The 15,509-nt window shown below is 38.8% G+C and overlaps 2 protein-coding genes across 2 annotated transcripts in view; one reads left to right on the forward strand and one right to left on the reverse strand.

Moving 5' to 3' along the window:
• The window catches only part of SLC3A1 (solute carrier family 3 member 1), an 88,421-nt gene extending 78,203 nt beyond the window's left edge, over window positions 1-10,218 (forward strand). The window contains exons 8-10 of the mRNA XM_007944384.1: window positions 5,212-5,379; window positions 6,685-6,801; window positions 9,766-10,218. Of these exons, the coding sequence (XP_007942575.1) occupies window positions 5,212-5,379; window positions 6,685-6,801; window positions 9,766-10,218 (738 nt within the window). The remainder of the gene's footprint in view (window positions 1-5,211; window positions 5,380-6,684; window positions 6,802-9,765) is intronic.
• Window positions 10,219-10,911: 693 nt separating this feature from the next.
• Window positions 10,912-15,509, reverse strand: part of PREPL (prolyl endopeptidase like) — a 44,170-nt gene continuing 39,572 nt past the window's right edge. The window contains exons 11-14 of the mRNA XM_007944386.2: window positions 13,964-14,113; window positions 12,267-12,390; window positions 11,368-11,441; window positions 10,912-11,001 (exon numbers count right to left, since the gene is read on the reverse strand). Of these exons, the coding sequence (XP_007942577.1) occupies window positions 10,912-11,001; window positions 11,368-11,441; window positions 12,267-12,390; window positions 13,964-14,113 (438 nt within the window). The remainder of the gene's footprint in view (window positions 11,002-11,367; window positions 11,442-12,266; window positions 12,391-13,963; window positions 14,114-15,509) is intronic.

Raw genomic sequence — 15,509 nt, forward strand, 5'->3', positions numbered from 1 at the left:
TTGCTCTTGGGATTATAATTAGCATGTTACCTTAAAACAATCTAGTTTAATTTCAATTGTGTATAAATATTTTATTCCAATATAGTTGTCTCTCCTCAGTCCTTTGTACTGTCATGCATACACATTACATCTTTATACATTATTAGCCCATCACAGCTTTATAACCATGAGCATTATTTTATGCAGTTATCTTTTAAATCAGATTGAAGAAGAGTTGAAAGAAATAATACATTTATACTGTATTTTATTTATTTACTGGGTCCCTGGTGGCACAATTGTTAGGTGCTCAGCTGCTAACAAAAAGGTCAGCTGTTGGAAACCACCAGCCACTCCACAGGAGAAAGATATGGCAGTCTGCTTCTGTAAAGATGTAAAGCTTCAGAAACCCTATGGGACAATTCTGCTTTGTCCTGTAGGTCACTATGAGTTGGAATCAACTCAGTGGCAGTTGATTTTGGGAATGGATTTACCTTTAGTGGTGTAATTTACCTTTGCTTTTATTTCTTCATATAGATTCAAGTTATTATCTAATGTCCTTTCATTTTAGCTGGAAGGACTCCCTTTTGTATTTCTTCTAGAGAAAGTCTACTAGTGAATAATTTTCTATTTTTTTTTTTTTTTATTGTGATTTGGATGAAAGTTTACAGAGCAAATTCACTTTCCATACAGCAGTTCACATACTTGACACTGACTACAATTTACTCCAATGCAGCCGCTCCCCTCCCATTTCCTCCCGATAGTTACTTCTTCCCTGTGTCCATCCCTCCCACTCCTGCCCCCTGAACCGTCTCCCTGTGCATAAACACTATTTCTTTTTTTTCTATTTCTTTTAAAATCTGAGAATGTCTTAATTTATCTTTTTTTAAAGGATAGTTTTGCTGGATATAAAAAGTTTTTTTTTCAGTACTTTGACTATACCCCACTGTCTTTTGCTCTTCATCATTTCTCATGAGAAGTCAGGTGTTAATCTTACTTCTTGTTCTTCTTAGGTGCTGTTGAATCTTACTTAACCAAAATAATAATAATAATAATAATAATAACTCAAACTCACTGCCATCGAGTTGAGTCTGACTCATAGCGACCCCCTTTGGGTTTCCATGGTGGTTAATCTTTACAGAAGTAGATTGCCCAGTCTTCCTTTCACAGAGTGGCTGGTGGGTTTGAACCTCCAGCCTTCTGGTTAGCAGTCAAATGCCTTAGGCACTGTGCTGCCAGGGCTCCTTAGGGTCCCATATATGTGATGTGCTACTTTTCTCTTGCTGCTTTCTTGAGTCTTTTAACCATTTTTCTGAAAAATTGTGGTAAATATATATGTACCAAAACATTTTCCATTTCAACATTATTCACATGTACAATTTGGTGACATTGTGTTCATTGTGTTATACAACCATCACCATTATCCATTCCCAAATTTTCATCCTTAACAGAAGCAATGAGTCCCCTTACGCTACCACCAGTCCACCCTTGGTAACCACTGATAACTTAGGTCTGTATACACTTGACTATTCTAGATATTTTATGTAAGTGGAATTATACAGTATTTGTCTTATTGTGACTGGCTTATTTTCAAGGTTCATCCACGTTGTAGCATTTATCAGAACTTTATTGCTCTTTATGAATAAGCAATTTTCCACTGTATATATGTACCACATTTTGTATATCCATTCATCATCATTTGATGGAGATTTCAGCTATTATGAATAGTGCTGAAATTAACATTATTAGTACATCTATCTGTTTGTATTTCTCCTTTCAATTCTTTTGGTTATATACCTAGAAATGGAATTACTGGATCATATGGCATTATAATGTGGCAACTTTGGAAATCATACTTTCCCCTCCCCAGAGGTAGTTGTCATTGTTGTTGCTGTTTGTTTAGTGAGTTTCTTGGACTAATTCTGTAGTCTGCATATTACTTTTTTTTTATTGTATAGGGTCACTGAAATCTCTGGTTGGCTAGTTTAGTGGTAAGGTAATGCTTTTGAAAAGCGATTTCCTTAAATGCTTTGAATCCATAAATCTCCCAGCCTTTGTCCTGGCAGGCAGTTTACAACTCTTAGTCTTGACTTACTCCTTGCATAGGGCCTTAATGTTAGCCAGAGATGAGAAATTAGAGCCTTTTCAGGTCTTTTCTGGACATCTGCATAGCCCTTAGCATGCACACAGCTGTGTATGAGTGTGTCCTACTAGAGTCTAGAAATATGCTTAAACTTTTCAAAGCCCTTATGGGCATCTTATTCTCCAGTTTTTTTTTTTTTGCTTTTTGGTGAGTCTCTGGTTGGCTCTGATTGATAACACCAGCTCAGGCAGGGGTGATGTTAAATAATTGTCACTTATTCTTTTCTATAAATGCCTTCGGGATAGTGCTGTTTATCCAGAATTAGCTCTGAGTCAGGTCAAATAAAGAAAAAGCTGTGAGGATGGAGCTTCTTGGTGAACTGCCAGAAATGTCAGCTAGTGACAGTTCTCTGGGGATCGAGTTTTGGTGAGCTCTAAACCCATCTTGACTGCTAACCAGAAGGTTGGTGGTTCAAATCCACCAGCTACTCCATGGAAGGAAGACTGGGCAACCTACTTCTGTAAAGATTTACTACCTTGGAAACCCAATCGACGCGATGGCAGTCTCCAGGGGCTGCTAGACTGCTTGTATTCACAGCTACTATAGTTGTAAGTCTGTTGATTTTTAAGGCTATCATGGGTCTAGGGAAGGAGGATGGGACTAGGATAAATTAAAATGGCCCAAAGCTTGCTTTTCTTACTGAGATCCAGCTGCTTCTATTGAATAAACTCTTCAGATTGTTGCAAGCCTTTATTTCCAGAGTTCTGAAAATGTGGATTTTGCCAATTTTTGCTAGCACTGTGATTTTATGGAGGAGGAGATTTTTATTTTCTTTCCATTTTGTAAAAAAAAAATTATTGTGATTGGGGGAGATTTTTAGAGGTTCTTGCTGTAATCACCATTCTAGAGGTGCCCCCTATGCCACAAATCTTATAGTTTTGGATTTTTTTTTCTTTTAATATACTGAAAGTCTTCATAATCATAGGCGGCTGGGACTTCTCTCAGCCTGTGAGAGTTCTGACCCATGTCCTTTGTTGTAAACTACTGTGGAAATGTTTCCTGATTTTAATTCTTAAACAGAAAGTGCTCTATGTCCAGAAGGCTTGAGAAATCAGTTTCTTGTCAGATGCTCTTAAGATAATGAAAATAATATAAGGATTCAGCAAGATTTGTCCTAATTTTCTGGACATAAAAATAGAAAAGATACTATATAATAGTCTATACAAAATATAAGTGTAAAGATAGTGTTAGTTCATAAGGGGAAAAAAAAAAAGCAAAAAAGCAATCTCTCTTTTCCTGAACTGTAACAATCAAGTTCCCATTCTCAAACTCAAATTCAAAGGCTTGTTCTGCCTCATACCATGAACCTGAATAAATGATGAAACTTCTCAGAGCTTTTGTAAAATGTCGATAATATCTGATAGAACTGTAGTGGTGGTGTTGTTGTTGTTATGTGCCGTCGAGTCAAACCTGACTCATAGCGACCCCTGCTTGGGTTTCCGAGGCAGTATCACTACGGAAGTAGGATTGCCCGACCTTCCTTCCGAGGAGTGGCTAGTGGGTTTGAACCGCCAGCCGTCTGGTTAGCAGTCAAGTGCCTTAGCCACTATGCTCCCAGAGCTCCCAGAACTGTAATGTAGTGGGGACTTATATATATTGTAGGTATGTAAGTCCTTTTTAAACAATAAAGAGCCATGTTCAACATATGCACAGGAGATTGAGTTGGTGGTTTGGAGAGTCGTCAGGTGATTTAAATAAGCTCTTATTTAAATAAAAACTAGGTTTTATAATATCTGTAATTGGAGCACTTAATACAGAAATGCATTTACAAATATAAAACACACTTCAAAACTTCCTTTGGACTATGCAAATTTCTTTTTTAAAAAGTTGATTTATCTTTATCTTTTACTTTAAAATTTGTTCTAAATAATTTGAGAGTCAAAAGAAAAAAAGGTACATCAGAAGTCTTCTTCCCACTCCCGTCTCTTCCACTTTGTTCCCTTGTTCTGCTCTCTGTAGGGGAAACTATCTTTTCCTCTCAATATATTTTTATCCAAATAAGAGTAAATATGAATGCACACTCATACAGTTGATCTTATTTGCCACATCATTATGAGGTAAATTATTCTGCAGATGATCAGTGGTTAAGACAGTAAGTTGGTTCATTACACAGCAGGAGGCAGGGCTGGGGCTCAAATACAGGCTTGCTAATGCCAACGTGTCCACAGCTACCTTGTGTGTCTGCATTTTGAACTTTCTTTTAAGTACATCTTCCAGAAAACTGCACGTAGAGCCGCATTCAGAGGCTATCTCTACCTATATATTTATATGTGCTGCAAATATATTCATGAAAATAGTAGAGCATAAGGGAACAAAGTTACGAAAATGTCAACCATAACTAAACACCGTGAGGGAATGAGTTGCTGGGTATGGAGACTCAGGACTATAGTTTCAGGGGACACTAAAGTCAAATGGCATAACACAGTCCACAAAGACAATATTCTATATCCTACTTTGGTGAGTAGTGGCTGGGGTCTTAAAAGCTTGTGAGTGGCCATCTAAGGTGCATTTGGTCTCTCTCCATCTGGAGCAAAGAGTGAAGAAAATCAAAGACACGGGAAACAATTAGCCTAAAGGACTAAACCTAGCCTCCACAACTCTTAGGCCAGAAGAACTAGGTGGTGCCCAGCTACCACTGGACCAATATGAGGTCCTAGAGTGGGGAAAATGTAGAACAAAACTGAAAATCATACAAAGGACCAGGCTTACTGATCAGATGAAGACTAGTGGAACCCCTAAGACTATGGCCCTTTGACACCCTTCAAGCTAGGAACGGAACTCAACCCACATGACTCAGCTGGCAGCCAAACAATAGATCTATAAGGTGAACAGTAATATTAGGGGGGAGGGGGTATGCATTCATTACAACAGTCAAGCATTTGGGATCAAGAGAACAGTGTTTGCCCAGGGATAGAGCTAGGAAGGGGGAGGGGGTGTGAAGGAAGGATGAAGGGAAGGGGGTTGGGCGCAGGGGAAGAATGCTGTCACAGTGTGGCGTTTGCAGTAAATGTCACAAAACAGAAGGTTTATGGATTGTTGAATAGAAAACCCATTTTGCTCTGCGAATTTCCAAAAAAATTTCTGCCTTTCAGATTGGTGGACCGGATAACTCTCGGTTGACTTCTCGTTTGGGGAAAGAATATGTCAATGTCATGAATATGCTCATTTTAACACTCCCTGGCACTCCCATAACTTACTACGGGGAAGAAATAGGAATGGAAAATATTTTATCCACCAATCTCTACGAAAGCTATGATGCTGTAAGTTTAACAACTTAGCCATGCACCACAGCTGTAAAACCAAGTACTTTTTTTTTTGGGTAAATCAGGGAATTTAAAATTTTTATTCCATTGCTTAAAATGATGCTAACTTTGCTTTTATTTCTGTTGTACAGTAAGAATTGCCAGTTTTCCTGGTGTAGAGATATCGTTAAAATACTGCTTCCTGGACTATTCAACTGAATTTCTAGGGTAGAGCCCAGAATCTGCATTCTAAAGACGCTTTCCCACTGATGCTTATACAGGCAGTCCCAGGTTTACAGGCAACTCCCACTTGCCTTTTAATGTTATGTAAATTTGTCCTCATTCAAAAAATGATTAAGCCAGTCCCTACCATAACAAATTTATCTCAATCACCTTCACTTGCTGCATGTGCAGGTTTTAAATCATTGAAAAACTTTGAGCCTTTTTTTGCCCTAAATTAAGGTTAAAAAAGAACTGTGTGTACCTGTTGACATACTAATTCTCAGAGACATGAATGGATTTCATTTGTACTTTGGGGAATGACTATATATCCTGAAATTTGAGAACTAGCGTTCTGAGATTATTCATTGTCCTCTATCTGAAGCATGGAGGGTTAAGAACACTTATTTCCTTAGTTCTTATCTTCTGCTAGATCTTATTTAACTATAGCAAAAAGACTTCCTTTTATGTTATCAGATGCAATGCACAGCCTCAGACTTGAGAGGTTTTTATTTTTGTTTGAGGCTATGGATCTCACAATTATGTTGCTGAGTAGATGCCTGATCTCGAATGTTTCATTTGTATGGTTTGCTTTCAACTGTATAAGATCCAATTCCCCTAATATTTGGTCAAGGTGAAATCTTTTCTATTTCAGCTCCCAAGTTTGTATGTGTGTACTCCCGCACAGTAACCAGGCTGTTTAAGTGTAGGCTGGAATTCAGGCTCACTTGGACATAGTTGTGTTTTAAATTCATTACCACTATCATGGTTGAATGAGGAACTTGAGAATAATTGGTAATGACACATTTTGAAATTCTGCATTGCTCATTTTTAGGCGAAAAAGAAAGCAGCAGAGTCTAAGCAGGTATCCAAGTACAGTTATTAGAGTCTATTTAAACCCAAGATGTTATTAGTTATTTTCCAATTCAAGGTGTGAAAATGGCTTATGTATTCAACGTTAAGGTCTTTTCATTGTGCATGCTATGAACACAAGCACTAGCTAACAGATAATAGGTAATTAAATAATTATGAAGTATTTCAGGGCCAAGTTGCATTTCTTTTAATAACCAGACTATTATAGGTTTTTTTTTTCTTTTACCATAGAATACCCTTGTTTCAAAGTCACCAATGCAGTGGGACAACAGTTCAAATGCTGGTTTTTCTGAAGGCAATCACACCTGGTTACCCACCAATTCAGATTACCACACTGTGAATGTTGATGTAAGTACCAATGAAAAATTTATGTTGATTCTAGGAGCTCTGGTAGCATAGTGGCTAAGTCACTTGCCTGCTAACCAGACGGCTGGGGGTTCAAACCCACCAGCCACTCCTCGGAAGGAAGGTTGGGCAATCCTACTTCTGTAGTGATACTGCCTCGGAAACCCAAGGAGGGGTCGCTATGAGTCGGGGCCGACTCGAGGGCACATAAGAACAACAACAACAACTAGACACAGAAAATGGGTTTCTGTACTGAAAACATACAAATACCCTGCCTGCCTAAACCATAACGGGATGACTCTTTGAATGAATCTCACAGACTTCTCTTGCCATTTTGTTTGTAAGGAGTTTGTAAATCATGTTGTGAAAACAGAAACTGGCACACAAGTTTGGCAACTGAAGCATCAAGCAGAATATGCACGCTTCATTGAAATGACCTTTACAAAGACCTTTGAGCTAGGAAGATGAAAATAGTATGAAGTCTTTTGACACGTCTAGTATCCTTGCTCCCCTCGAAAGGAAGAAGGAAAAGAGGGAGGGAAGGAAGGAAGAAAGGAAAGAATGAAAAAATCAATCAGTCCAGGGTCTTGTGCATTTGAGAGCAAGGCTGTTTGTTACCTGAAAAACTACTAAAGATGTGAATAATGCCTAAAGGAACTGTTCTGCAAAAGTACAGCCTCTGTCTTTTGCCTATATTATTTCCTGTTCTTGTAGTAATCAAATTTAAGAAAATTTAAGAAATCAAAATTTAAGAAAATTTAAGAAACAAAATTCTAGCTAAGTGCCAGGTAACATTCTATGACCAAAAAAAACCTAAATGGTTTCAGGTGAGTAAAGAGATTCCATTGTCATGCTGTCATGAAACTTTCACTGGAAAACACAATCTGAACCAATTTAGGGATATAGAAATTATTGGCATCACCTCAACCTGCAAAGTATTTTGAAAAAACTGTTCAGGTTATTTTGAATTCTGTATCATCCTCCTGTTCCCATAGCTCCCTGCCCCAAGCACCACTGAGAATTCCTGGATAGTATAAGCTCTTTGTTTTATGTATGGGTAGGTCCTTGAAAGCACACCCAAAAAACCAAACTCACTGCCGTCGAGTTATATCCACTCACAGTGACCCCTCTCTAGTTTGCAAAGTGGTATCACTATGGCAGTAGATTGCCCAGTCTTTCTTCTGAGGAGTGGCTGGTGGGTTTGAACCGCCAGCCTTTTGGTAGCAGCATAGTGCTTTAGGCACTACAGCACCAGAGCTCCCAGTATGTATTTAACATTGTGTTTTGGATTATATGCATCTGTTGATTTTCATTATGTCTAAAATGTTTCCACAGACCCATTTGAGTCCAGTACATAAGGGATCCTTTATAAAAATGCACACCAGCAAGGATGGAACAATGTATAGGCAGATTAAAACATGCAATCCTTAGTCAAAAAATAAAGTTACAAAATGTAGGTGTGGAAATATTTAATAGCAGACAAAATAGAATTCAATATGAAAAGCATCATATGAGACAAAGGTGGTATTAAAAAATTGGTAAAAGAACATTCCACTCAAAACCATGAATCTTTATGCACGATAATAGCTTCAAAATATATAACACAAATACTGAGAAATGCAAGGAGGAAAAAAATCCACAAGTACAGAGAAAGACTTCAATATAGTTCTAGAAATTGACAAATCAAGTAGACAGAAATAAAAGCTAACACTTACTGGGCACTTCTTATATAAGTGGCACTGAACTATATACTTTACATGCATTATCTAAGGCTATAGGAAATATTAACAATAACTTTGACAAGTCACATACATGTACTATAAGTACCACTGTAGCTGATAAAACGGAATAAACATTTTCAAACATCCATTATATACTCAATAAAGACCACATATTAGGTATCCACACAAAAACAATAACCATCACCACCCCAATAAACATGGCTGGCAAGCGTACAATGAAATGAACATTATCATTGATTTGGCAACAACTCTTACGAAGAATAATTTGGCATCGTGTATCAAGTGCCCATACTCTTTGACCTTTCTGACTCTCTTTATTATTATTTATTTTATCGATAATCTATTCTATGGATATAATCCAAACTATGGGGGAGAGAGACATTAAAAATATACAAAAATATTAAGACACTTGAATGTTGAAATGAAAGGGAATCATTAAGTCTGGTATAACCATTAAACAGACTACTGCCATTAAAATGGCATTTATGGAGGCTACATAACAGCAAGATGCTTGAAATGTTAAAGGATGAAAGCAAGGAAAGTGTATTAAACAGCTATGTAACATGAATTATGTTTTATGTAGCAGTGAACCTAAATCTTCTTTAACGGACATATATTACTTTTATGGGAAAAAACAAACAAACAAAAAAGCAACCTATCTACAGTTTCTTTTACTTTAGGCAGCTTTTTGCTTTGCATCTTTTTTTTGGGCAACTTTTCCCCATCATTAGCTATGTAAGAAATACATGCCTACTGAAGTTACATGATCTTTGCATAATGCCAGCCTATATACTATCCTACAAGAGAACAGATAAGCACAAATTCATCAGAAGTTCTCAGAATCCCTAGACATGGTGGCTCCTTTTTATCCAGGCATTTGGCAGTATAATATAGCATAAAGTGGCTTTATTTAGGCAAGTTAAATATCCATTAACTTAGACACGGACATTGTGGGATTCCCACTGGAGTCAAATTTGGTCTCTCCAGCTGCTCCAGCTGAGATACAGCAGAGCATGTGCACATGGCTCCTGGATAGGCAGAAACCCTGGATCTGCAATTTCTATCAGTATTTACATAAGTGATTCATATCTGCTTATTAACAGTTATCATTTGTTATTTATCTTAAGGGACAAAATTTAATAATTCCTTATTAAATATTAAAAATGTTTTAAGAAATATTCTTTGAATCAAACATTTCTGTAAATAACCCTATTTATGTAAATAGGTCCAGAAGACTCAGTTGACATCAACTTTGAAGTTATATCAAGAATTAAGTTTACTTCATTCCAATGAACTGCTTCTCAGCAGGGGCTGGTTTTGCCATGTGGGGAGTGTGGGGGATGACAGCCACATTGTTGTGTACACGAGAGAGGTGGATGGCATTGACAGAGTGTTTACCATGGTTCTGAATTTTGGAGAATCAACATCAATGGTGAATCTAGCAGAAATGATTTCAGGACTTCCCTCAACTGTGAGCATAAGATTAAGTACTAATTCTGCAAACAAGGGCAGTGCCATTGAAACCAGTGCCATTAAACTGGACAAGGGAGAAGGACTCATCCTTGAATACAGAACAAACAATCTCCTTCATCACCAAACAGCTCTCAAAGACAGATGCTTTGTTTCCAGTCGGGCATGCTATTCCAGTGTATTCAACATATTGTACAGCCTGTGTTAAGCACCTCTGTGAAAGAGATGAAGACACTGGCATACATTATTACAAGCATTCACAGTAACGTCCATGTACAGCTTGCTGCTAGGTAAGCTTTATGAAGAACTGTCATGAATTCTTAGGTATTTCTGTACCTTGAATATTAGCTGCTTTAGGAAAGGTTCTCAAATGTTCTCAAAGAATAATAAAATATTTAAAAAAAAAATGATCACTTGCTTAAGATGATCAGACGCCTTAGGATCCCATCGTATTTGAAAGATCTAACGTGAAGAATGTTATCTTTTCCCTTAAAATGTAGTCATAGAAATTGGAGGATGACCCACTACTACATGTCTAAAAACGTTTACTAAAGAGGCGGGGCACTGATTTGTAAACTTCTATGTAAAACAGACAAAAACCAAGCTGTTCTGATTGGAAGGGGCACCCAGAGCCCTGCTGTCACCAATCCTTCCCTCATTCCCTGTTCTAGGCCCTTTGAAGGTGCAGGATTTGAAAACTGCTATTCTAGGTTAAGGGGCATGTGCATCAATGGACAGAACAGTATAAACAAGTGAGATGTAGCCTAAGCACAATTTGGATGGAGAGAAAAATTCTAAAAAATTATTTAACAACTGAAAAAAATCTCACTTTTGTTAATCCATTTGGAAATAAGACTAAGAAATATCTCAGTGTTTGCCATTCTCCGTTGAATGTGGCGTTTCAGAATTTTAAATATTTCTTAAGATCCTCAAAAACACTGGTGTTGTCAAGTCCAAGCTCCTCATACAGGAATTTAATTTGGGCTGTAATCTAAGAGAAACACATTTCAAAATTAGATAGATAGCCTATGTGGACAAACTCCAGTATCTAAGTCTCTCTATCTATCCGTCTTCATCTAACCCTGAAGTCAGCAATTTATAGCAAAGGTACTTTTATTCAGGGCACAGGTTTTCAACAGCTAAGATTCAATTCTTTCTTTTAACAGAGCTCACTGATCAAGTATGTGCCTTTTCTCTTGACTGTTTTCCTCCCTCCCTCGCCCCCACCCTGGCTCTCAGACATAGGCCTGACAGCCGAGAAGCAGTTCAGCCATAAACCCTGCTGCTACCCCTGAAATGTTGAGTGCCACAATTCTCTACTTGGGATCTGTCAAAAGTGGGGGGCTTCATAACATACCTTTTTGTGAGAATCCTCGATCACATGATTGCCTCCAGGCTGAATATCTAAAATAATATTGGGGGCCTGATAACCTGAAAAAGTTACATATAAAGTAATTAGAAAATTCCTGGTTCAGAATGGCTGATTGAGACCCATTTCTACCCTCTCCTTCCCCAGACACTATTAAAATAATAGCAAAAGAATAAAATTATCAACAATGAAGAGGGGAAGGGGCACGCAGAAGACAAATTTCTGAAAGAGGGAAAGCAGGAGGACAACTAGTGGCTAAGTAAGCACGACAGGGAGATTTTAACCCCCAGAGTACTCTGGTGTAAGCAGGAAGTAGCAGAATGGTCCTGTGGAATCTGAAAGTCTTGTGATCTGAAGACACCAACTACAGCAATGGGTGGGAGCAAGACATGGAAGTGAACACGAAATAACTGTCTAAAAACTTGCATATGGATTCTCCCATCCCTGAGCCCAGAATATTTTGGCATGCAGTTTCAAAGTAAAAAGGAAAAATTCTTATCTAATGAAACTGAAAGAACTACCTGGAGAAAATTAAAGCAGCTAGTTTGGGCACTGAGGCTCCAAGGTAAATATCTCAGACTGTGTCTCAAGAGTGTACAAGAATATAAATATTCAGTGCATAAATATGTGCTCGTACTATCTCCAAGTTTCATATTTATAATTTACTGTTTTCTGATTTGTGTCCTGTCTATCTCATTTTAATACTGTGCTTTGAAAAAGCAAGGCAGTCATAACTAGTCTACATACTGCAACTGGGCAGTCAGTGGAAAACCTATCATTTGTCCTAAAATCATGGGCAGATGATTTGCTCATGCATGACCTCTTAGTAGTATGCTAAAGGTGCCAGTCCATTTAGCCACATTCCCTGCTTCTTAGTGGTCTCCTACCTTCACCTCTGTTCTTAGCATGCTCTGTGATGGCTTCCTTGAGTTTCTCAGTATAGTTTACAATTCCTTTCAGAGGCACACGTTCATCATTTTCATAAGCTGTGATGTGAATCGAAGGATAATGCTAAAAGAAAATAGATGTGCAAAGTTTTTATTATTCCTTATGGTCCCTTTTCATCGTACAGATCATGAAAAGAAGTTCCTGCTCATTATTTCCCCCAAGTACTAGAAGTTTTTCCCATTTGGCTTTCTTTTTTTTTTTTTGTGATTCGGGTGAGTGTTTACAGAGCAAATTCACTTTCCATACAGCAGCTCACATACACTTTATCTCATGACATTGACTGCAATTTCCCACAATGCAGCAGCTCCCCTCCCACTTCCTCCCCATAGTCCTCTTCTCTGTGTCCATCCATCCATGCACTCCTGCCCCCTGAGCTGTCTCCCTGTGCATACACAGCCCTTCTATTCTCCCATGATTGCTCTCTCCAAGGAGTGTATCTACCTAATGTAAGTGTTCAGCTCATATGCCTTTCGTTTGGCTGGAGGACACAGGAGTAGGATCAAATCCAGACCTGAAGGGCAGCTAGGGGCCACAGCCTCAGTGGTTCCATCAGGCTCTACCAGACCAGCAAACCTGGTCCCTTTTTTTTAAAAAAAGATTTTGAGTTTTGTTCCACATTGTTCTCCCACTCCATCCGGGATCTCCTGCATAGATGCCCCTCTCTGAATGGTTGACAGTGGCAACCTGGCACAATCTAGTTCTTCTGGTCTCAACAGTCATATAGTCATATAGGCTGAAGAGTGTATGGTATTAGTCCCTTGGACTAATTGTTTCCATGAATCTTTGGTTTTCTTCATTCTTCTTTGCTCTGGATGAGGAGAGACATCTAGATGGCTGCTTGCAAGCTTTTAAGATCCCAGTTTCTACTCACCAAAGTAGGATATGGAACAATGTTACTGTGTAGTATGTTATGCCAATTAAGCTTGATGTCTCCTGTGACATGGTCCCGAGCCCACAGGTCCAACTACTCACTCCCTCTGGGTAGCTGGCCGTGGCCAAGAAATGACTACAACCTTGTCCCTTGTCAGCTCTACTATATACCTGGGAATTATAATAGAACATACACTTGTAGAAACACTGTCTGCCAACACTACACATGGTCATGGGCACACTGCCCCCACTGACATACATAATAATTCAGCCTGTCCACCCATCTATCCACCCATATATCAATCTGTCATTTGGCATTCTTGAGAGATCTATAGCATGACAGTACCATAATACCAGGGCTTTGAACCTGTTCATTCTGGTTGTAAGAATCACTTAGGGATCTCTTTAAAATGTAGATTCTGATTCAGTCTATCTGGGGTTGAAAGGCAAATTCTCAGCAGGAGGTCAAACTGGAAGGAACTGGGTCAAAGTCCTACAGAATACTTGTTACTTTGAATAAATAGCCTTTGCTTGACTAGAGAGATCACACCTGATCTAATTTTGTAATTAAGGCACAATAACTCTATTCCCGAGGTATTAAATGGAAACAAACACACAGTATGAGCAGAGGTACTCAAAGAAATTTGGGTATTAAAAGTAGAAATATTCTAAAACCCTATCAATTCCTGCCTTAGCTCAAGTAAGTAACCTTTTAATTTTCTTCCCTATCACTTCAGAATGGTGTATCATAACTGTCTTTTACTACCTGAGGTTTAATATTTTGGTAGGGGCAGTAACGTTTTATGTAATTCTTGTGTTTTTCATCAGATGAAGGATTCCCCCATTCTTCTAATTCTTCTAATGTCAGAGGCAGCGTAGTGTCCACCATGGTGTTCAGAACATCCAAGAAAGGCGCCTAAAAAAAAGAGCCAGAGAAACTTCAATTTTGACTAAGAAGTTGCTAAAATAAGCTTCAGAAAAAATATACTACTTTATGAATATACAGTCTGACATGAGAGAACAGAGCTCCAGGAGCCATGCAGATTCCTAGGACTCAGACTACTCAGCCCCTAAGTGGGGCTGGGCTTTATAACTAGCTTCTGGGTGTTTAGTTTTTAAATGGCATTTATATAATGAGAGAATGTTTATTTTCTAATTTCACAATTTTTGTTTTTAGTTTGCTTTTTATTCATGTAATTTTTTTCTTACATAAAAGTAAAAAAATACAAAAAAAAAAAAACCAAACACTGTTGTTGACTCAATTCCAACTCACAGTGACCTCATAATTAAAAATCCTACTTGTAGAAAATGTCCAAGTTGAACAGAAAAACCACCCACTAGCCCATGGGAAGGAGCTCTAGTAGAGCAGTGCCTAAGGCACTTGATGGCTAACCAGAAGGCTGGCAGTTCAAACCCACCAGCCACTCCTCAGAAGGAAGGTTGGGCAATCTACTTCTGTACTGATACTGCCTCAGAAACCCAAGGAGGGGTCGCTAATGGTCGGGTCCGACTCAACGGCACATAACAACAACAGCCTATGCATTGTTGTTGGATACCGTGGAGCTGTTTTTGACTCAGTGACCTCACGTGACAGAGCAGAACTGCCCAATAGTGTTCTCTAGGCTGTAATCTTTACAGGAGAAGATCGCCAGGTCTTTCTCCCATAGAGCAGCTGGGTGGGTTTGAATTGCCAACATTTTGTTTAGCAGCTGAACACTGAATAATCCGCAATCAGAGCTTCTTCAGAGTCCATGTTGTTGTTGTTAGGTGCTGTCCAGTCATTTCCAACTCATAGTGACCCCATGCACAGCACAACAAAACACTGCCTAATCCCACGCCAGCTCCATGATTCCTGCTATATTTGAGCACCTCATTGCAGCCACCGTGTCAATCCATCTCGTCGAAGGCCTTCCCCTTTCATTGACCCTCCACCCTACAAGCATGACATCATTCTCCAGGGAATGGTCCCTTCTAACAACATGACCAAAACAGGTGAGACAAAGTCTGGCCATTCTCGTTTCCAAGGAGCATTTTGGGTGTACTTCCTCCAGGACAGATCTGTTAGTTCTTTTAGCAGTCCATGGTACTGTCAGCATTCTTCACCAGCACAACTCAAAAGCATCAACTCTTCTTCCTTATTCATCGTCCAGCTCTCACATGCATACGAGGTGATTAGAATATCATGGCTTGTGTCAGGCGCACCTTAGTCCTCAAGGAGACATCCTTGCTCCTCAGTACTTGAAACAGTTCCTTCGCAGTTGAACTTCCTAGTGCTACACGTCGTCTAATGTCCTGACTGCTGCTTCCATTGG

The sequence above is a fragment of the Orycteropus afer genome, unplaced genomic scaffold (assembly GCF_000298275.1).
Source record: "Orycteropus afer afer isolate SDZICR_OR568_19922 unplaced genomic scaffold, OryAfe1.0 scaffold00124, whole genome shotgun sequence".
Lineage (NCBI taxonomy): Eukaryota > Metazoa > Chordata > Mammalia > Tubulidentata > Orycteropodidae > Orycteropus > Orycteropus afer.